This window comes from Polyodon spathula, chromosome 10 (assembly GCF_017654505.1).
Source record: "Polyodon spathula isolate WHYD16114869_AA chromosome 10, ASM1765450v1, whole genome shotgun sequence".
NCBI lineage: Eukaryota > Metazoa > Chordata > Actinopteri > Acipenseriformes > Polyodontidae > Polyodon > Polyodon spathula.
In genome coordinates this window covers 36,817,427-36,840,974 of record NC_054543.1, presented here as the reverse complement: position 1 = coordinate 36,840,974, position 23,548 = coordinate 36,817,427, and the positions used below count along the sequence as shown (strand labels likewise).

Here is a 23,548-nt window from a genome sequence, read left to right as displayed (position 1 = left end):
ACATGGTACGTAGCTATGCACATATTTACATTGGAACAGTTTTGTGTACTGTATATAATTTGAAAACAAAAATTTAAAGAAGAATTGGACAGGTGCTATCCCTGCTTGTGGATAAATAAGAAAAGATTCAACAACGTCCAGAGCTGCATCAACTCTAACTGAATTATTATTTTTTAAACCTAACAAGCAGTGGCTACACAGATATTGCACATGCAGATTTGTGTGGAGTAAAACACCTGTTCTGCTCTGTAATACTGAATCATTACATTTCCACGGCAGTGCCATAGCATTGCAATTTGAAGAAGCAGCAGCACCTTTTACAAACCATAGAATATTCAGAAACTTCATCATGTTCGTTTTGGCCTTGGTATGACAAGATAACCCTTTTAAAATGTTATTATTATTATTATTATTATTATTATTATTATTATTATTATTATTATTATTATTATTATTATTCCTGAACTACCATAACAGAGCTTGGACATGTTATTCATTCACACTCAATAACAAAACTAAGACCACTTTTTTGGGAACGTAAAACACTTGACAGTCAACCAGATAAAGCACATAGTAATTACACGTACTAAAACTAGAGGGCGTGCAAGTTCCCACGTCCCAGGTTCCTGTTGTAACTACGCTAGATCCTGTATGTCCTTCTGTGGTCACCGTAGCTCGTCTTCATCTTTCTGTACACGGTACAGTCATAAGGAAGATAGCAGTTTATTTATAACTGTACATTTTGCGGATAAAAGACAACCACCTCTCAGGTCAGTTAATTCAACAGTCAATACACAGTATAATTATTGATTTAATAGTTTTATAACTAGAATGATCTTTCACGTGTTAATATTCTCAACCAGGCTTCAGTTTTCCTTGTTGTCATTCAGTCAGAAGAAGGCCTAACCGGCAGCTGAGCTGAGGATGGGTATTGCTTGTGTTAAATGATGTAAACATTTTTTTAAACTGCATTTATTACTGTCAAGTTATTTGTGTAAAGTAAAATGCCTGTGCGGTACTAATCGGTCAAGGAAGGTGTAATGCTAATGGAGCTCACCTAACTGCACTCCGTGCTGTTCAGCTGCATTGATGTCCGGGTGGGGCAGGCTTGTCTTCTGAGAAAACCAAAACAAATAATTAAACCGACACGCAACTAAGATCAGCGCGTTTGTTTTTAATTAAAACGCTTGACTGATTTCCACAAAGCTACGGAGTTTATGAAATAGTTTCTCCGTATGTTTATTATCGTACGAATGTACCTGTACTGTACTCAGATAGGATCACACTATCTCATCTCGGCTTGTGCAATAAATATGTATGTGGAGGACAGTTACTGTGGGCTAGACTGTACAGGTGTTGTTGACAGTACAATAGTGCATCGAATTAGACCACTTGGCATGGAATAGACGAGTGAAGGTTAATTTATGGGATTTTATTACATTGTAAACATCTTTGTTTTCTACGCATTATTATCCCGACGCACTACTCCAATGAAAATCAGACTTTTTTTTTTTTTTTTTTTTAATTGACTGTGGGATAATGTAGATCAATTTATCAGACTGCTGTATGGAACAAGGCCGCTGCTGAAATACTTTCAGATTCTATTGGCAAGTGTACCTGTAGATTTGACGCTGTATCTGTAGTGTGTAACAATTGCTTCCACATGCAAGTTTCTGTTGGTCTTGTGAAGGATTACATCACCCTCAACAATCTGTTCATTATATTCTGTCACACTGCTTTAAAACACATGACCCAGAGTGTGATACATATATGTCTAGAATTTAAAAGCACATTTTTAATCTCATATGGGGTTCAGTTTAAAACAAGCGGTTTATTACAGAATTCATTAATGAATTAGCAGCGTGTATGCTACAGAACAGATGTGATTGTTGTAGTTTTCATTAACAGACTACTGTTAAGCAAAAGCATACAATTGCAGGTTAACAAGGTTCAGAGTGGAATTGCTTACATTGTTCTTTATGTGCTTCGAATTAGAACATTTGTGTGAATGAGCTGACAAGAGATTGCCATTTTATAGTGGGTTAAAAAAGTACTGGTAGATGTAAGTTATTGTGCCATTGCTGTTTGTAAATAAACAGTTAAGTAGAGGTACTTCATTTGAAGTTTCGGTCTGTTTGACTAAGGAACACATTTTGATTTTTGTTCAAACTTTGTGGCTTTCAGTATATTTGTTAGACAAAGAGAAGGAGATCTGATATCTTTTATTGGACTAAATAAATAATAATTATTCATAAGCTTTCAAGACCTCCAAAGGTCTCTTCTTCAGGTGAAAGTAGGAAAGAGAGATTGATGTTTACATTCAAAGTTTGCATCAGAACTTTAACAAAAAGAACCAATTTTGAATCACTACAATTCTAATTTAAGGAAAAAAGCTGCATGACACACACACACACACACACACACACACACACATATATATAGTTGAATTTATTATAAATATACATAATTTACAGTTTGACTAAACATTAAATATTTAAAAGCTACAGTGTAATATCTACAATCTAAAATAAACCACATAATTCTAACTAATTAAAATTCACTGTCTCAAATGTCTATTTTTTGAAGGGATGTTTTAAGCGCGACAAAACTAGACTTCTATTTTTGAGATCTTCTGAACTGGCAAGAATATAAAACACAACGTTTATTATGTGTGTTCTTTGTATTCATTTGTCTTAATTATTATTTCTGCTCTCGCTTGTTTCATCGAGCCCACATGTTCACTCAAGGATATTTCGTCACTTGTTGACTTTCGACACCGCTCGCTGGCTCCTGCGAATTTCAAAGTCGGATGTGCAGTTGAAAGTAAATTTCATAATTTTGAGTTAAGTTCAAATTCATTTCGTGGAGACAGTAGCATTGAACAAACCCTCCACGGATAATAAACGAAAGTATGAAGCTTTAAACCAGACTTGGAGAAAGAGTGCGCTTACACTGAACATTGGTAAATCTGTCCCTCATCTGCAACAAACCATACACACTGTGTAGCCTGTACAAGACGGGCAAGCTGCTTTCGACTTTCAGTAAGAAGCTGATTTAACGACTCAAGCGAGTTTTGTATGGCAAGCATGGGATATCTCTCGTGGCAAACGTCCTTATTCAGATGAATTAATCTTTTTTATTATTATTATTTTATTTTGAATAAAACTGGAGTGTTGGCACAAGACTAGAAAATGCGTGTTTAAATGTTATATTGCAGGTCTAAAATTAATATTATATTTACATATCTTAAGTCCCGACATGAGCTGTACTGTAATCCCTTTCAAAATAAATAGTGCGTTTGCCATCCACCAAGCTCAATAGTATTCATGCAGCAGTCATACAAAAAAAAAAAAGCCTTTTTTTAAACCCAGCATTTAGATCATCAAGGGAAGAGCTTGTCAAAAAGAAGCTTCACAAAAATGTGTCTCTTATGTGGTGTTTTTGCTGAAATTAGCTCAGTTATTGTATTTTACTTTATAACTGAATATATTTTATTTAAAGTGCGTAATACATACAGTATAGACATAAAGGAAAACACCATAGTGTTACATTTAACGTTTAATGCACTGTAGCTCTACAGTACAATACAAATTACACAGAAACTGTGCAGGCAATGTTCTATCCCTGGTTCTTGTGTATTTTGCTGGCATCAAGAGATAGCCTAACAACTACTGTACTGCACAACAATGCTAGTATTTAAAATGCCTTGCTCTCACAAACATTTCATGTTCACAGTACATGTCTTGCGGCTCTGGAGATTTTGGAGATGGAAATTTTGGTATGCGGCTGGTAGGGTCAGGGAGTTTGGCTGACTCTGCCCTAGACTGTAGGCCTGTACAGGAACATTTGTTGACTGTGTCAGTCAGTTCCTTTAATAGTTGTTAACTGTGCCTCAGCAAATACTAGATATGTATCTTACAGGTACAGAGAGAAGAAACACATTTGTTTGCTTGTGCCATTTTAATTTTGTCATGTAGGTTAGTATGATGTTGAAAAGGTCATGTGCAACTTACCTACGATCACAGCTTTAACTACCACTTTGAAAAACATATTTAGTCCACATTCACATGTTCCTTTTGGAAGCTGAACAGTATAGACAAAGGGCCTAAAAGCAAGCTACTTTCGAAGGCTGAACACATGCTTCACATTGGACACCTGGTCACTGAATGGTGAACACAATTGCAACTGTGTTGCAAAGAAAGAGAATTGTAATTGTCCTGCAGTAAGAAAAGAAGACAGCAGAGGGCACTCATGGTCTATCTCTAATAGTCTGTGTTGGGATTCTGCTCTGACACTAAGAATTCAGTTAAATGTTTGAGAACAGTTGTATCTGTTCTGGTATTTTGTACAGTGTTTTAGACAAACGGACATATAGTTGCAAAAGGATTTCAGTTGCGTGCTGAAACGTATAATTTCTCAATCTTGTAGGTCTGTAACCATGTCTGACAAAAGCGAACTGAAAGCAGAGCTTGAGCGCAAGAAACAGCGCCTGGCTCAAATCAGGGAGGAGAAAAAAAGGAAAGAGGAGGAGCGGAAGAAGAAAGAAGTAAGTTAAAGTCAGCTTTAATGTCATTGATTATCTCTGAGCTTGGTATGTTTGAGTCCATCTACTATTGTATGTCTACTTTTTAAAAAAGAAATATAACACATATCTAGTCGTGATGAAGCTTGGTATGGATATTCCTTAGAAAATATTCTTAAATATCCAAATCCTAGGTAAAAAGGTGAGTTACTTTTGCAGCTCTGGCCTCTGGTTGGTTGGGCTAATCAGAAATAGTTCTGTAAATTTGCTGAAATTGTCAAGTTCTTTCACTTACTGGGAGTGAAGCTCCTCTTGACCACACTGTTTGCAGTAGTCACACCCAGCAGAACCCAATGGTTTGTTTTTGGATAAAACTATGTATGTACTTTAATGATATAGATGTAATATTGTTCTACATGTAGAGCTGATCATGGTGACATGCCTTTCATGATCTGAAGTAACATTTTACAGTAAGGATATAAATGTCCCTGACATGTATTTTAGAATAGCAATAAATAAATAATATATTTATATTTTAGGCATTTGCATTCTTATCTTTTACAGTTAATTGACGTTAGAGTTTAGCTGTTTATACAACCATTCCCTTGTTTCTTTATAGAAATTTCAAATACAATCTTTTCTCGTTAAGGCTGATCAGAAGAAGGAAGTGGCTCCACCCCAGGATGACTCGGACCTGGAGAAGAAGCGGCGCGAGGCAGATGCTTTGCTCCAGAGCATGGGCATTACACCTGACGCTCCAGTTGGTGCGTGTTTAATGCTTAAGGTTTTCTTTTACGCTTGTCCATCATTACCTCGAGGGCAATCACAAAAAAGTGCAAGTCTGCACCTTATGCTCTAATAGGTACAGATATACAGTATAGTAGTCTACATGCCAGTAGGTGGTAGTAGAGTTGTATAAGACAAATGTTTTTTAGCCAAACCAGCAGTATCTTAATTTAACAATTGACACACATGTGTAAAATAGAAGTATAATACATTTTCGTTATGGTTCTAAATACTATAATTTAGGTATAAGCTTTAGAAAAGTTAGCGTAAGTACTAGTAGCGTGTTGAAGTAACAAAGTAACTGCTGTTCATTTTTAGACAACCCTTTTTTATAGACACTTTGCAGGTTTGCACCATTCCAGATTTCTGTAGTCCTTTCATGCATACACTGTACAATCATATGCATGAAAGAGTACAGTACACTGTCGCATGTTTTCATGTCACCATCATATTTATTTGAAAGGCATGTTGTAGTACCTGGTTTATGTTTTCACTTTAATGTTGGTACACACACACACTTTTCTGATGGCATGTTTTGCTCTACGTGCTTGTAAGTATTATATTGCAGATATTAGAGTCTTTAACACATTTTGGCCTGAAGTCACTAAGCTTTATCGGGACAATACATTTGTTACATTTTCTAAATGTAATTTTTGGGGAAAGTATCCCAGTTTCCACCCATTTTATCTGGTATGAAACTAGCAAGAAACATCTTCGATTAGGTGCAAATAAACAGTTACAATAATGTTGTGAGCTGATTCTTGCTAGTTTTGCAGTATAATTTTAAGTTTTCGCTTTGGGAGGTGAATATATGAATCTTGCCCATGGTTTAGGCACAATTATTTTATTAACGTGTAATAAATATTAGATTCTAAAGTATATTTTAAAATTAAGAGTTATTACCATTTTAACATATTTGATATGGTTACCAGTACCGGCATTACAAAGAGTTTTCCCTGCCATGTGTTTTCAGGTTACAAGAACACACTAGTTAGTTTGCAATGTTGATTTAAATTGCATGTGTTAAGTTAGCTGCACACATGCATGAAAGTCAAGCATGGAATTTAACAGGTTTTTTTTCTTCCCCTTCTCTTTTTTTGCTGCTCATTCTCCCTTCCATGTATTATTTTTTGTTTTGATTCACACATCTCCTTTTAATTTAAACCTCCCATGTTGAATTACTTTTGAAACATTCTGAACAGTGCAACCACTCCGAGTAGTAACAGCGGATACCTGTCTGTTTCACTATTTAGTCCCTCCACCTATGTCTCCATCCTCTAAGTCTGTGAGCACGCCAAGCGAGGCTGGCAGCCAGGACTCTGGTGATGGCGCCGTTGGATCTAGGTATAATAATCTCTGTATAATATTTTAATGACATAATGCTTTCATTTTATGAGGATGGTTTTTGTAGAAGTGTTTCCTTGCGAAGCATGTCTTTAATTGGTCGGAGGGTTGTTTAAATGTTGGGCTGTCTATCTTTTCACAAAAGGAAAATGTTTTTTCTTTAACTCTTTCAATGGGATAACCCTGTACACAGGTTTAAACACAGCCCTCGGGGGCAAGTGTGTGCCTGATTTTGTGTGTAGTAAAATACTGTTATTTTCCTTGTGGATTAAAACTTTTTTTCACTTTGGTAAGCGTGCAAAAATAATTCTGTTTGCCTTCATATGATGTATTTAAAAAAATAAATATAAGCCTTAAAAAAAAAAAAAAAAAAAAAAAAAAAAAATAATAATAATAATAATAATAATAATAATTTAAAAAATTGCAAACTGGAATCGGATTACAGTAACTCCTGTTTTTGTTTTTATTATACTTTATATTTATATAAATCTATTGCATGCTCTCCTTCAGTAATGGCCATGAAGCAAAATTAATGACAATCCATTATACACAATTGTCAAGATTGTAAACCAATAAAAATAAGAGTAGAACTTGAGATTTCACAAAATTGAAGGAATAACCTTATTACTCTAATACTAAGTGCCTTAAGGGTACACAAACGGCTTAATTGTATGATTTACAGATCTATGTCAGCATTAAAGGGTAATCTGCTAGTATTGTAATAGTAGAAACCTACTAATAAAATTGGCCAAATTTATTAAAATCTTTACAACAAAATGCAATTTGCAGTATTTTTGTGAAAGGAAAACAACGCTTTATTTTCCTTCTGCAAAACATTGTGTGCACTTAAAGGTCTTGATACAAACATGTGTGCATATATAAAATCTACACATGTCAAATGTCTAAGTGTGAAAGACCAGGGAAGTTAGTCATTCTATCCTGTATGTACTTAGGAGCTGTGACACATCTGCTCTACTATGCCATAAAACGTGAGTAGAAGCCTGTGAATTTGTATGACTACTCTGTTTATTGAAATCTGGACAGTGAGCAGCAGCATCATCCACAATGTAATTCCAAAGTTAATACATATGAGAAAGACAATGTATAGAACACACATAAAGGTGTAATTATATGAAATTCCCTTTTTTGTAGAATATATCTGAGCAACTTTTGGAAAAGCTTAATTATTATAATTTTTTTTGTAAGATTAAACAAACATCTTTGCTTTTTAAACAGGATATTTAATTAGAAAAGTGAGTGTAATGGATAAAAAAAAAAAAAAAAAAAAAAAGGACATTGGGGTGCCTGAGGCTGTGCTTAACCCATAATTACATTCTGTCCTCCCTTCTGGTAACTCTAGCTCTTTCCCTGTCCCAGTGGAGCTGCAGAACTCTTCCTTACCTAAAGGGTTACGTGTTGACTCATTTCCTCTACCAATATGTCAATTTCCTGCACACATGGGTGCAAGTTTAGCCCCCCTCGGCAATGATACAATACATTACATCTGAAACGCAACAGACTACGGTACACTGTTAAGTCTGTACAAAATAACAAAAATGTTTGAAGTCTTCTGTCATAACTAGACTACTAAATGATTGGGGGGGGGGGGGCATTGGGTATTTTACTAAAGATAACATTACATTATGTATTTACGATTTTAGGGATTAGCACTAACCTTTTTGCTCCACATAAGCAAATGACATTGAGATGACATCAGTGATTTCCCTTTTTTGCTTTAAATCTATATAATAAAGCAATATGGTCCTGGTGTGATCTGTGATATTACCAGCAATACATATTTCAGTTATGCATGTCACAAGTCATGATAAAATGATCTTAATAAGAAAAGAAACAGAGTGATTAGCAATTGAAAATATAAATTTAACTAATGACTTATGGTTAGGCCTAGAACTATATGCATAGTACTTAAGATTTATATCCTCAGTGTAAGTACTGTTTGTTAAACTATGTTTGATAAGGTACAGGGGTGTATTCAATGGATTTAAGCAGCAGATACTAATACCCAGTGCCACTGTTTAAATATAATCAGGAGCATTTATATTTATTTATTTAAATGTATGTCTGTATAAAGATGAGTCACTGTTTAGGTCAGTTGAATAGATACCATAATGTGTTTATTAGAGCTAAGAAAGTGTTTTGAAAATGCCCTTTTCACTAATATTGGCCTTTTTTGCTAATGCTGCACGGTTGCTGTGCAACCAATCAGGACACTTCATTGGGACTCTGATCCATCAGTTCTACAACTTCACTCTGATCTGGGGTATTGAAAAGCTTTACTATTTTCCTTTAACACAGTTCAGGTGTCTTTTAAAGTGTTCCTTCCATAATCTGTAAGAATATGTACTATTGTGTGCTTTCTTTACTGTTAGGACAAATATTCTTATAATATAAGCCATATACGCTACAAATAAATATATACATTTGTTAAGTGACAGAATAGATCAGTAACATTGCAAGAAGCAAAATCGGTTTGTGTTAACTGCATTAAGTCTTATTATAATGTTATGACTGTGTTGACAACACTCGCTTGACTCAATGGATTAGAATTGTAACTTGTTGCTGTTTTATTTGTTTTTGTCTAGAAGAGGCCCCCTTAAACTTGGAATGGCCAAAATTACACATGTGGATTTCCCCCCACGTGAAGTTGTATCCTACACAAAGGAAACCCAGACCCCAGTTGTGACGCAGCAGAAAGAAGGTAAATACGCAATTTCAAGTCTACATCTGGTAAACATATACTTTTCACATCCGTTTTCATTCAAGATTACAGATTTTAGGATGCTTTGAAAACAACACAGCTAATACAAAAGTTACGCTGATGATAGTGGGCCAAGGGAAACGACTGAACAGCTCACAGACGTGCATTTTGAACTGAATGTTTATATTCCATTTGGTTCTGTTGTGGCTGCCCATGTTTTTATGATCATGCAGATGGAAGCAGGAAGCATACGTTGAGTGGAAATTATCAGCCTTCTCTATTCAGGAAGATGAAAGCAAAGAAAATTGCAGAGACAGCGAGATGTAGGAAGGACAAGAAAAGATTAATTCAGGCTTGGGGTCCACAATTATCAGCCACCCCCGAAAAGGAATTGGGTCCTATGGTTTACTGTGCAATTAGGTTTATCATAGAAAAAAAGATAAGAGGAAGAGGGGTTGTCAGACTTTAAGTAACAATGCTTATAGTCTGTGTTCATGGTACTGATCATGTCCATAGAGGAGTAAAAGTACAGATGGGGAGTAGGGTCATTCTTACCCTGTTAAAAGGCTCCTTTTTGTAGCAAGATAAGCATCTTTTTACATTTGATAAACAAGATGTACCATTTTAAGCCACATTTTAAAGTGATGCTATTGCTTCCATTTTACCAATTTGCCATGTTCCCAATTTATGTGTGTCATTATGTAATTATAGTCGTTTAGATTTCTGCTTAAATGTGTGGTTATACTGGAAACGGTAAAACGTGCGGTTTTTCATATTAAGGTCTGATTACACTGGGTGCGGTAGCGGAAAGCGGTAAACCGTGCGGCAAAAAAATAGAATCTATTGTTTTGAATGGGTGCAATTACACTGTGCGCGGAACGGAAAACTGGGTTGCTTTTATTAAATTATTTTGATAATACCATGTGGCAGATTTCCATGGCAAACGAAAGACTGGTTTCCAGGGTGCAAAAATCTCCTTAACTGTATGATACGCCCAGTTCAGATTATAAGGATACGCAAAAGAAGCAAGACACCTGGGACACCATAAAGGCCAAACTGGACATGTCAAGTAAAAATAATTGCATTTGAAGAGCAACAGAAAACATACACTATATAGCGTACTGCTTAATATGAATCTTATTGCTGCCACCTACAATACTGGAGTGTACCTTAATCAATGCTGTTCAATAGAAAGGAATAATGGACTGCTACATCATTAAAACATTAATAGATTTACATAGAAATAAGTAAGTGTAGTTGTCATGGCATCAAAAAAATATATTTATTTATTTATTTATTTATTTAAACCCAGCCCCGTGGGATCTATATTAATGGTCTACACAACGTGGATCTACAGTAAATACTGCTTCCCTTTAACTGTATGATGTTTAACTGAGGGTGATTTATTGACCCACTTACAGAGGACAGGGTTATACATTTTTATCATTGCGGTCAATATGAACAAGACATAAGATATGTAGTGTCCTATGACTAACAAGTCAGAAAAAGTTTAATATAATCCAAGCTTTAAGGATAATGGCTAATCTTAATAAAGCAATGCTGCTGGTTGTGATTGGGGAAACAAAGGCTTATTAGTCCAAACTGTCTCCTCCTATATTGCACTGCAGATGTATACACAATAAAAGTTTCTGGTTTTGTCTTAATTTAAATGTGTTTTAATTATTTTTCTTCTCACAAATGACAGGTAGCCATGTTATAAGCTGTATAAACTACTTTGGGCCGTGCGGTTCCGATGACATGTACCACTTTTGGAGTGGTTAAAAGCCTTATCACCACCCTAGGCATGGTATATATCATGGGAACCACACAGCATGGTTTATACCTTATATATATATATATATATATCTATATATATATATATATATATATATATATATATATATATATATATATATATATATATATACACGTGTACCAAATGTAATTTAAATTCACAGTGGCGTTTACTCGAATTTAAGTCACACGTTTGTGGCCAAAATAAGTTTTGAACTTCATGAACATTTTTTAATGCAGCTTTTAAAAGAAAAATAATTTTGCTTGCTGAAGAAAAGAGAAACTGTGACATCTGATATGTGTCAGAAGATGGAGATGCAATCGAAAAGCTGTGTAATACTATAATATTACCAGTATAGTATTTGTTGAAATGGTAAACGAGGGTTGGGCTTCAAAATGAACAATCTTTTATTTATATATCTTTCCTTCTCTATCTGGAGTAGCACAAGAAACTGGAACACTAAGGTAATGGCAGATTCTCCCTCACTCTCTGATTCTCTAACTTACTCACTTTTACTGTGGTATGTGCCTGGTTTAACTACGGGAACCCTACTAGTGTAAAGTACTTCCTCAAACCTAAAATGAACTACACAGTTCTGTCATGCTCTAATTTTGCTTGTGAATGTGACAGTCACATTGGCCAAATTAAACAAACAAGGACAATAAAGCAGACTGAACTAAAGTTCAAGGTAATTTACCCTTTCCCAGCTACCATAAACTTAAGTGACTGTCGTTCAATACTGAAAGTACTCTACTGAAAATATTTTCTTTTCCCATTTGCATTTGTAATATAGTAGGTGACGTACTCTGATGCTTTCCTGTTCAGTAATACAGTGTTCCCTGCTGGCATCTAGAAATGAACTGTTAATTATTGTGGGTTTTTTTTCATTAAGAGTTAATGTGACTTGCTGTGGAAGGGTGGTGGATAATTCACCTACACAGGAGACAGAACAGGTATACTTGAAACACCACACAGGTGTCCAGTTTTATTTTGTGGTACTGATTTCTTTTAACCCTCAGAGGGCGCTGTTGTCTGTGGTCTGCCTACCAACGATGGTAGACAGAACCACAGTAATACCTAAGGCAGTACACAGTTCAAAGTGCAGGCGCACTTACAGGTGCTCAACAAAATAATCACAATAGAAGGCGAAAGAAAAAAAAGAAAACGGTAATAAAACTACAAATAAAAGGTGCTGCACTTGGCAGCGTTATCCCGGTTGTCGCTACCTGCACCACCTGGATCACCAACTTACACTAGCGGCTCCCTCAGCCTGCTATGAACAAAATTTTGCCCAAGGTTTCCCCGCTACCCATATCTTTTTTTTTTGTTTTTCTGTTTTCCGATTTCTTTCTCCGGTTTCTTTTCTCCCAGCTGGTTCTCGGTCCTGGACTAGCGCTTCCGCACACTCGGCGCGTCTAAAAGGGCAGACCTGAGGTAACAGTAGAGCGTTATCTTATAGGGCTAACAATCTCCCCAAGACCCGCCTCCCAGCCACTCAGAGAGAGGGAAAGTCCACACAACCCCTTTCCTACCTCCCCGTGTCACTGCCATGACTCACAGGCGGGTATCGGACGACTGCGCACGGCCATGACGCACGTCGTGATACTTGTACGATCGTCTGCAGTCGTGTCTAGAGCACTATGTGAACGTAAGTCCAAAAAAAAAACCACAGGCATAACGTACCCCCCACGCTGCGACTTTATCTAAACTTTGTGTCATATATAATATATATATATATATATATATATATATATATATATATGTGTGTGGGTGTGTGTGTGTGTGTGTGTGTGTGTGTGTGTGTGTGTGTGTATATATATATATATATATATATATATATATATATATATATATATATATATATATATAATGAATGAATGAATGAGTGAGACAGGTACAACATTATATAAAATAATAATTACCTATCAAACATAAGAAATTAAAGTAAATGAGTCACTAGTTCAACATTTTACAAAATTGAAAATAACATGAATGACCTACAATTTGTAGTTTTTAGGAGAAATACAATTAGATAATGTACAAGACAGAAGAATAAAGGAAAATAAATGTAGAGATACTCAGTACCATGATACCTGAAGGTTTCAATAGAAAGGAATAGTGGATTGCTACATCATTAACACATTAATAGATTTACATATAAATAAGTGAGTGTAGTTGCCATGGCATCAGAAGCCTGTGAGTGCTGTACTTCCACTGTTTTTCAAACACACTTTCCCTTGCCAAAGGTTTGTTAATCATACTAAAATGTTGGAGCTATCTATCTGGATGACTTGAGATAGAAAACTATTCATCTGCATTTAAAAATAAGGTTTGTAGGGTTGTAAGTGGCTGTGAAGTGGTTCAATTGCTGTACCTGCTTTATTGTTTTAATCACTTAATTGAATTTCTAAAGGAGGTTAATACATTGTTTCATGGAAATAACGCAATTGCCTCTTTTGATAAGTGTTCAACTTTAAAGAAAATGTAATCTGATTTTTTATAAATAAACCCTAAGTTCTCAAAACAAATGGCTCTATAGCTTCTGTTGAAGTCCAGTCTCTATGAATGAAACTCATGTTGTCTTGTAGCTATTGATGTACCTCTGCCATCTTAGTGTTTTTTTCCCTGTTCTGTGTAAAATGATAGACTACTACATCTTTTTTTTTTTTAAGTAAAATACAGTTAAGTGATTACCTTACACCACATTTAAATCCTGACTTGGAATAAAACTCCTTATTATATTTCATTGTATTTTTCAATTCTAGGGCTCTCAACTCCCATCCTTGTTAACAGGCCAGGGAAATTATTTTAACCTGGAGCTAAACATTTGTTTTTAATCGGTATTGTTTTCCTGTGCACATTAAATGCAGTACTGCAGCTTTTAAATTATCTTAAACTACATATTTATTTATTTTTACATGTATACTTGAAACACCACACAGCAATTATCATGAAATCTTGAGTCTGTGTCCTCTTTACAGGCTGAAATGTATGATAAGGGAAGTGCGTGATAAAATTTGGCCACATTGATAAAGTATGCAATAATCAGCTATTTCACATTTAAAAGTTAAAAAACAGCCATGATGTGATGAAATCATGAATATCGCAGGAATTTGGAATATGTCACATGGCGAAGAAGTTTAAAAAAAAAATTTTGATATATATAGGGATGCCAGGATTAAAGAACAGGGACAAGTTGTGAAACATCAGACTACCCTACCTACTCCCAAGCACATTCGACTGACATTGCTTATATTGCTGTCCTAATATTATATAATTCAGACACTAAGCTCTCAACATGCCTCCTAATCAGTCCGACCGTTTTCACAATCAGGCAGTGTGCATGTACCAACCTACAGTTGACAGCTAGAGAAACGTCACAATTGAAGTGCGTGTAAAGTATCTCCAACATAAGGCAATACATTTGTCTGAAGCAGTCTTTGTTTTATTTTCCTTTACACTCTTCTGTTCGAACTAGGGGATTTAGTTTTATTCACATTTTTCTTCTCTGGGAGAGCTCTACACTCAACACTATGTAACACAATTTTTGTTCCTGGGTAGTAAGTGTTATTTCCTAATTGCTTTTGCCTCCAAAGTATAGAAAATGGCTATTATTCCCCACAAACTTTGCTTTTGTGACCAGGACAGTGATATTTCAAAATATCACTATTTCCAATGGGAAAACGGGCAAATGTTTGTCTTTTCGTTCACATAAAGTCAGAAAAAAACAACATATGAATCCAAATTAACATGTATTTATACTAAAGTAATACAAAAATGACTACAATACAGTATAATCGTAAATCTCAAAAAACTACTCGCTTCTAAATCTTTTGTAGTCATTTTTGTATTACTTTAGTATAAATACATGTTAATTTGGATTCATATGTTGTTTTTTTCTGACTTTATGTGAACGAAAAGACAAACATGTTTGTTTTTTAGCAGACTGAAGCAGATTCTCTTGCAGTATTTTCCTGTATTTTGCTCCATCCATTCTTCCTTCAATTGTAACAAGATGCCCAGTCCCTGCTGATGAGAAGCATCCCTGCAGCATGATGCTGCCACCACCATGCTTCACTGTAGGGATGGTGTGTCTTGAGGCATGGGCAGTTTTAGGTTTGCTCCACACATGGCGCTTTGAGTTTTGGCCAAAAAGCTCTATCTTGGTCTCATCTGACCACAAAACCTTTTCCAACATCGCAGCTGGGTCACTCTCATGCTTTCTGGAAAACTCCAGACGTGCTTTCAGATGGTACTTTTTGAGTAACGGCTTCTTTCTTGCCACCCTCCCATACAGGAGTGTTATGCAGAGCTCTTGATATGGTTGACTGGTGCACCATTACTCCACTCCCAGCCACTGAACTCTGTAGCTCCTTCAAAGTGATTGTTGGCCTCTCTGTGGCTTCTCTCACAAGCATTCTTGTTTGAGCGCTGAGTTTTGAGGGACGGCCTTTTCTTGGCAGTGCCTGGATGCAGATGCAGCTTCCACTTCCTGATTATTGATCCAACTGTGCTCACTGGGATATCCAAACACTTGGATATTATGTTGTACCCTTTCCCTAATCTATGCATTTGTATTACTTTATCTCTAACATCTGTAGAATGCTCTTTGGTCTTCATTTTCCTTTAGATTCACAGCCTTACCAATGATCCTTCAACAGTGGGGTTTTTATCCAGAAAATGTGACAGCAACTTTAATAGTTCACAATATTTCCCAACATAAAACCAATGTCACTTTACAATAATTGATTCTGAGTTTCAAACAGAACAAAATTTCAATGTACCATTTGTAATTCTGTAATATGAGAGAATTGGTCAGGGGTCTGAATACTTTTGCAAGGCACTGTGTGTGTGTGTGTGTGTGTGTGTATATATATATATATATATATATATATATATATATATATATATAAAAAATATCATCTCGCATATACACAGTATTTTTTTTTATTATTAGTTTTGGTCTGGTTCTTTTAAGTTTCCACAAAGAAAAGAACACTGGAAGTGTGGAGTCTCAGCTTAACAAAAGCCACCCATTTCACAGATGATTTAACTTTGATTAACTTGCTTCACTGAAGCACATTACTTGGACAACTGGAACTTCACTCTACAGCGTTATTGCTAGGTACGTCCTAATTTACAACTATGCTTTTCTTTCCATCTCGCCAAAATGCATCACAATTTTGACATTAAATCACAGTTAAAAGAAAACCATAGTGGTTCATTAACCTTGTCATTGGCATTCATTGACAAAGAGGTTAGACACACAGCGAAATGGTAACCACTACTTTCACTGTGGTTCTTCAGACCGAGACTTTAAATTTCATGACAGAAAATGCATAGTGTTAAGTCCATAGCATACTGCAGTCCTGTTGAAGGAGGGTGTGTCATGCAGTGCAGCTGACAGCATCACAACAGTTATGCTGTTAGTTTTTGTTATTAATGCTGAAGCTGTTTCTGTTTGCTTGTTTGTTTGTTTTAAACCAGGAACAAAATAAACCGACTGTCAACCCAGGGTTTAAGATATTTCTAGGATAGGCCTGTGCACATCTTTTGTTTTCTTTTTTTATATACCAATGACAAATACAATGCATAAGAGCTAACATGCAGTACATATTCTGTTTTGCATATAGCAGTTCATTTATAAAATTACTAAATACTTTAAATGTCTTTCATGAATTGACAAAAAGGTGAGGGCATAAGGTACAGTTTATAAGAAAAAGCCAAGTAGGCAAACCTTTGGGCTAGTGCTTTTGTCAGCGTATTGAAGACATTGCAAAAAACGACAATGTTGGTAATTGAGTCAAGCCCTTAGCATTGTGCTGTCTACCTACTACTGTCCACAGTAGTATTTCTGATGTGTACAAAGTATTGTTTTCAGATCAGTCAGCAATGCTTTAAGGCCTTTTAAAGTAAAAATATATTTGTTTAGTGTATAATGAAGAATGTTTTTATTGATGCTGTTTTGCTGTCAGAAATGCACCATTACCATATATCCTCTAAACCTTCATTAGTCTGGGTATGCCACTCAAAGTATTGTTAGCTGCAGTGCTGATTGTTCTGCGTTTCATACGATAGTTGAGAGGTTTTGAAAATCCAAGCATTCCAAATAACAGTAAATCATTCAATGAACTGAATCCGTATAAGAAATAGTTTAAAGGAAGAATTGGTCCTGTTTTGATCATTGAATAGTACAAGATTAACTCCACCTGCTTCTTAACATGTGAGTTGGATTTTGGTGTACTGTACCTGGAAGTGGTGATCCTCTACAATGTTTTGTTGCAGTGAACCAAGATGTTTAGAGAAAGCAGCACAGAGTACTAGGAAACGGGGTTGGAATAATATTCCTATTTTTTATTTTTTTTAAAAATATATATAAATACCATCTTTTCAGAACTCCTTTCCTGTTTTGAGCAATGGGGTTTTCTTAAAATATTTTTTTTATAACAAACTATTGTATTGAAAATAAATGTAAAAAATTGCAAGTCACCTTTTTCTTCTGGCCTTTTGTCTTTTCCCCAGTACAGTATTTTTTGTGGGTGCATACACACCTGCAGAGTTGTGTGTAAAGGACATTCGTTTTCTACTTGAACAGCATTGGACCCCTACTAGCTAAGGCTGCGTTTGCATTAATATATTGTCCAGTCACAAAGAACGAATGTCTTTCTCTTGCTCTGTGTGATTATTTCCCCTCAAAAAGGCTTTCATTTCTTAAGTGGTACAAAAGCTATAATTGGCATACTTTGTGAGGAAGTGTCAGCGTGCAAGAGATCGGAGATCACTGTGAATTCTTTTAAGCGTTCTTTCCCCTTTGCACCACCGCCTCCTCAGCGGGTCACCAAGATCACTAGCTTTTCTTCAAATGGCCATTTTCACTGGCAGGTGCATTATACCCTTTATTTTCAGATTGTCTTTCCATTCTGAATGCTTGGCAGGTTGATTGCACTGGCTGCATTGACGGGAAAGAGCTGACAAATGCGACTGGGCTAGCTGAAAGACAGTGATTACTGTTTTCCTTTAAGGCTGATTGAGGCCCTTGAAAGGAAAGATTTTAACCTTCTCCATTTGGTTTGAAAGTGTGAGCATATATTGAAATCGCTGATGCCATTAACCCAGTTCTGTAAACTTGTCAGACTGCAGCCCCCCCCCACCCCCTTCCTTTAAGAAATGGCCCAATTCCATTTAATACTGAATTGGCAGATGACATTATAATTTTGATTAAGTCAATTTGAATGCCACAGTGTACTCCATGCAGTAAGCTTTTAAGTTTCTTTACATGCAATTTTATTTACACTTTTTTGTATTATTTGCTGGGATATCTGGTTGTTTGAAAGCATGTCTGTATGTGTGTTGTTTGGCAGCTGGTAAGGCCTACAAGCTGTATTTTGTTATGAGTCCTCCAGCTGAATACTTGTCATGAGACCCCCTGGTAGGTCGGTAATTGCACATGCTTGCCGTTGGGGAGAGACGAGATTGGAAGCAGTCAAGCAGAAAACCTCTGTGCCATCCCATTGCCACCTCGTAGCGAAAAAGACAATCCTAGCAGTACCATCTGCTCTGTGCTGTCTCGTCAGCTGGCCTAGCTGCTGGGACCCTGTCTGTGCAGCTGGTTAGCATCCATTCTCTGATCACTTCTCATGTGGAAGGGCAACTTGTTACATGGACATGGGAGTAGTAAGAAGTGAACTACTCCCTGTCGAATACCTGGTGTCCCATTGAAGAGAGAGAAGACGTTGTCTGCAGGGACCCTGCTGCTTGTAAATAGACGACATGTGGCCTATTGTAGCTAGTTTAAGAAAAGGATTTTTACAAAAGAGTTATTTTGTAACCCAGTATAACAAATGGACAGCAAGGTCATCTAGAATACATGTTACATAAATACATAGTTTGGGTAGATTAATATCTTTGGCAGTGCACTTTGAAAAAACAGCAACAGCTTCTTGAGTAATGGATCGCAGTTCCTGATGACAGCCATCTGAAGTTTTAATGCATTTTTCTGATATTACTCACCTTGTTACACAATCCTAAGAAAATGTTTTTTTTTTTGTAATTTTGTAATTTTAGAGATTTGTATTTAAAATACATTAAAAGCCTAATATACAAAAATCACAAGTATTGGCCATTCTAGGTTTTACTCTTTGTGTAATTTGGCCTGCCTGAACCATTTCAGGTAGGCCAAATTACTTTAATAAGACAAACTATGAATTAGGTTTGACTTATAAAAGTTCATGCAAAACCTGGAACTGCTGTGCAACAAGAATCTTTTTTAGCAGTCCTGAGATTACTCTTGGTCAGAATTGCAAGTGCACATGCACTATGGGTGCTCTGTGGTTTGGATTCAAATGTTTGTTTAGCGTTTTAGCCAGGCTCTACACAGACGTCTGTGCAAAAAGATACATTGCTGTGGTCAGGTGTTCTCACTCTGCATGGTATCCCTTAGCGCCTTATTCAGCGATGTGACGTTGGCAGATGAGAGTGAAACATTTTCAGCAACACTCTGGACCCATATCCTGCATAACATGTTATATAACAAACACAAAGGCCTGCAATTCTTCTGAGGTGCTTTACGAGGCACGAGAGGCAGCCAAGTGCCTTCAGCCACCTGAGAAGGAGACTGTCTCACTTCTGTGCTACTGTGCAAACAGCCCATAGAAAAAAGACAAATCTGACAGTGTTTTGTTTTTGAAAATAGCTGCTTGGAAAGGCACAGTAAAAGGAAGACGATTTAATAATAATGGTTAATGTTCCAAAAGGCTTTATCAGTATGTCCTCTCATATTGATCTCTTGTTTGTATTCTTAAGAAGAAGATGAGGAAGAGGAGACTGTCCCACTGAAACCGGTGATAGAACCTGAGGAGGAGAAGGCAGTGCAAAAGGAGGAGGAAGAAGGTAACACTATTGAGATGTATATGTGTCTGAATGTAGGTGCTTTTATAAAGTCTTTGCCTTTAGTTGATGAAAAGATAAAGTTCTGTGCATTTGCACTATGAACTTGGCGTAAATAATTTCTTCTTATTGCCTTCTTGCCAAGACTCCCTGAAACAATCCATGTGATTAAAATTGGGGGCTCGCTCCCCCATTATTGTTTAAATGCATCTTCAGAAAGTAAAAAAATTGCAAAAAACTAATAAAAAAAAGTTCCTATGGTGTAATGCTGAATACAGTGCTCCAGACCACCACATGTTTGCATAAGGAAGCGATCTGAAAGTGTATAGGTTGACCTTAAACAGCAGTGAATGTTCAAAAGTAAAAAATCATGTTTTATTGCATCTTTCAGCTCCTCCTCATGAACTGACCGAAGAGGAAAAGCTGCAGGTTCTCCACTCAGAGGAGTTTCTGTCTTTCTTTGATCACAGCACCCGCATTGTGGAGCGGGCCCTTTCTGAACATGTGGATGTGTTTTTCGACTACAGCGGCAGGGATTTGGAAGAGAAGGAAGGGTAACAATGAGTACACATTCAAGAATTACAGGCTTTTTAAGTTTTCATTTGAGTGGTAAATACCATGTGTTAATTTGGAGAGGGAATCCTGATCTTTTTAAGTTGACCATATTCCTTTATAGTAATCATTTCAGCAATACAACAAGCAAACGTATTCTCAAATTCCAGTTAAAACAGTCGTAAGTATAATTCAATCGCACGTTACTTTGTTTTTTTGTAGATGGCTCAGTTGTTCAGACAAAACTAAATACTTAACACATGGGGGAAATATTCTAATGTAGGGGTTAACCATAAGATGGTTGATTTTGTTGTTTGTGCAGAAATGTAAAACTTGCGTTTATGGTTTAAAGCTATTCTGGACCATATGGTGGGTCTGTTTACATCACTGTATTTCTTTTGAAGAGAGATCCAGGCTGGAGCTAAGCTGTCTTTAAACAGACAGTTCATAGATGAACGTTGGTCAAAGCATCGTGTTGTTACCTGCTTGGATTGGTCGCTTCAGGTAATAATAATAATAATAATAATAATAATAATAGTAATTAGAATGATACAGATAGATAGATAGATATACATACATACATATAACATATTTTATTTTGCTATATACCATTTTGAGTAAAGTGTCATTGTAATTGTAAATCTTTGCAGTCGTATATTATTTTGTTTAATTTATTCTGAAGGTTTCAACTCTAATTGTGGCCATTGTGGCAAGTTGAAAAACCTAAATGGAGCTATTCATTGACCTGCATTAGTCTGCTAGTTACCCCCTCCCCCCTTCCATCTTCCATATTCAGTTAGAGACCACAGGTCTTCCATACATATTTCCATTTAGAGTCTACAGGAAGACATGCATGTTTCCTTGAGAAATACTGTAAAATATTCATGACAATATAAAATATATTTATGGAGAGAAAGCTTAAAAACAGGATGAACAACATTAAATTCAAATGTGAAGAATGTATTTATTATATTTAATATTTAGATGGCACTCCAGTCCTCCAGCCCAGTACTAATAATGTTTTTTGCTGAATAGTTGTAATATTGAGTTGACAGAAGGGCATTAGTTAATACATTGTAGCCTTTATTTGCCAGGTAATCGATCTGACAAGTGTTTGAAAACATGAGACCATAGTGAATTCTATTTGTTTTATATTTTATAGTAGGGATGCATCAATTATTGATCATCTGTCCTTAAATTTCCAGATCTTCAATTATATAATGGTAAATCGATGCATCCTGGGATGAAATTCTCAACAAAAAAGTGCAGGTACTCCTATGCACAGCCGGGTGTAAACATTTTAAAAATGGAGACAGTTTAAGTGCCAATGAATAAATACTTTTAAAAAAATATACATATCGGTACACAATACATTAGGCCTTTTTCCATCCAACGTTTAAGCTTGGTAAAACTTGTGCGAATAAAAGAAAATATATGCGACAAACACTATAGAAAACGGTTGAAGTTGACTTTTAAGAAGTTTTTACTTGCATGACCAACTTGCTCGCTAGAGAAGGTTTTATTTTTTACTTGCAGCGACATTTTATTCAACACTTGCATGGAAAACCGTAACAAGCGCATTTCTGGTCCTAGCGCCCTTCACCATTCCAGTGACGTCAAATTGTTTAATGCGCATGCTCTGATGATGATAAAGAAGCTGGCAGTCATGGAGGAAATAAGAAACTTGTATTGGGGGGTGGGGGGTGGGGGGTTCCCCAAATATAAGCCAATCACAAATATTAGTGTGTGTGTGTGTGTGTGTGTGTGTGTATATGGTACACACACACACACATATATATATAAATTATTTAATTTATTTTAATCATGTCACTGCCAAAAATGTGCTGATTTGCCTGACAATCACACAAGCAAATCTTATTGAATGTGTCACCTTTTGCTAAAGATATTAATTTAAAATTAATTATTCGGTAAAACGATATATGCAATAATAACACAAACTGAGAAGTCATCTCAGAATTTGTTAATCTTTTTACTCTTTTATTCAGCAATGATTTTTTCCCCATTTTAAAAGTGGGCTTTTGATTGGCTGATTTGGTGCCACTAGTCACCTCAAGTCTCCACTGATGCGCCATACAGTGGCCTGAAACCAAGCGCCTAGCAACACAGTGGCTATGTGTTCCTTCAGCTTTAAAATTAAGTTAAACAAACTGAATGTTTAATTATCTTTTTTTTTTCTTAATAAGAGCATCCATTATGTATGCAGTGTTCTTTCGAATGTAAGACGCCGCACAAATTTACCACTCTCAATTTGAGGAAAAAATAAAACCTCAAGTAAATGTGCATTCATGAAGATACAACCTAATTTACACTGTTGTATTTGAGAAGCAAAAAAATGGTTAAAAAACTGTGTCTTAAATTCTAAGGAATACAGTGTGTGTGTGTGTGTGTATATGTGTGTATATATATATATATATGTCATAAAATGATATCTTTACTGTGGTTTACTTTACTTTTTAGATGTACACACAAGTAAAAACTTGACACAACGTTGATCACTATGCTTAACATGTACCTTACAAGTTGGGCCCGTGTTTGAAAAGCGTGAAGCACATCTCTATCTGTACCCTGGTTCTGACTCGCTGACTCGCTTACTCGCTTGATCCTGTTTTTTTTATGTTAATCCCTACTGTCCCACACATCACTTGCCATTTTAGAAACTTTCTGGCAACGTGGTAAGTCAGTGCAAGGCAAAATGCATTATGGTAATTATTTCTAATATTTATCAACCATGTAATTTATGGGGAACATTGATGCTTTTTGCCTTTAAATTAATGTGCAGCAGTGTTCGCTTAGAATATTTCAGATAGTTTCCCCGACACACTACAGAAAATAATTATTACTTAATACTAATCAAAATTACTCCAGACCACTGTTTTCACGTTGCACTGCTATGGTCTTCTATCGTTGATCAGTGAATGAGCGC

The 23,548-nt window shown here is 36.0% G+C and overlaps 1 protein-coding gene across 13 annotated transcripts in view; it reads left to right on the top strand.

Moving 5' to 3' along the window:
• Positions 1-657: 657 nt before the first annotated feature.
• LOC121322223 (cytoplasmic dynein 1 intermediate chain 2) overlaps positions 658-23,548 on the top strand; it is a 32,112-nt gene continuing 9,221 nt past the window's right edge. The window contains exons 1-10 of one of the 13 annotated variants that reach the window (XM_041261864.1): positions 658-770; positions 4,429-4,546; positions 5,172-5,286; positions 6,511-6,652; positions 7,606-7,641; positions 8,880-8,933; positions 9,259-9,371; positions 19,969-20,055; positions 20,444-20,606; positions 21,009-21,108. In XM_041261864.1, coding sequence (XP_041117798.1) covers positions 4,439-4,546; positions 5,172-5,286; positions 6,511-6,652; positions 7,606-7,641; positions 8,880-8,933; positions 9,259-9,371; positions 19,969-20,055; positions 20,444-20,606; positions 21,009-21,108 — 918 coding nt within the window. In that variant the 5' untranslated portion in view covers positions 658-770; positions 4,429-4,438. Of the gene's footprint in view, positions 771-4,428; positions 4,547-5,171; positions 5,287-6,510; positions 6,653-7,605; positions 7,642-8,879; positions 8,934-9,255; positions 9,372-19,968; positions 20,056-20,443; positions 20,607-21,008; positions 21,109-23,548 lie in introns of all 13 variants that reach the window. The other 12 variants (XM_041261865.1, XM_041261863.1, XM_041261870.1 and 9 more) reach the window with 12 other exon arrangements.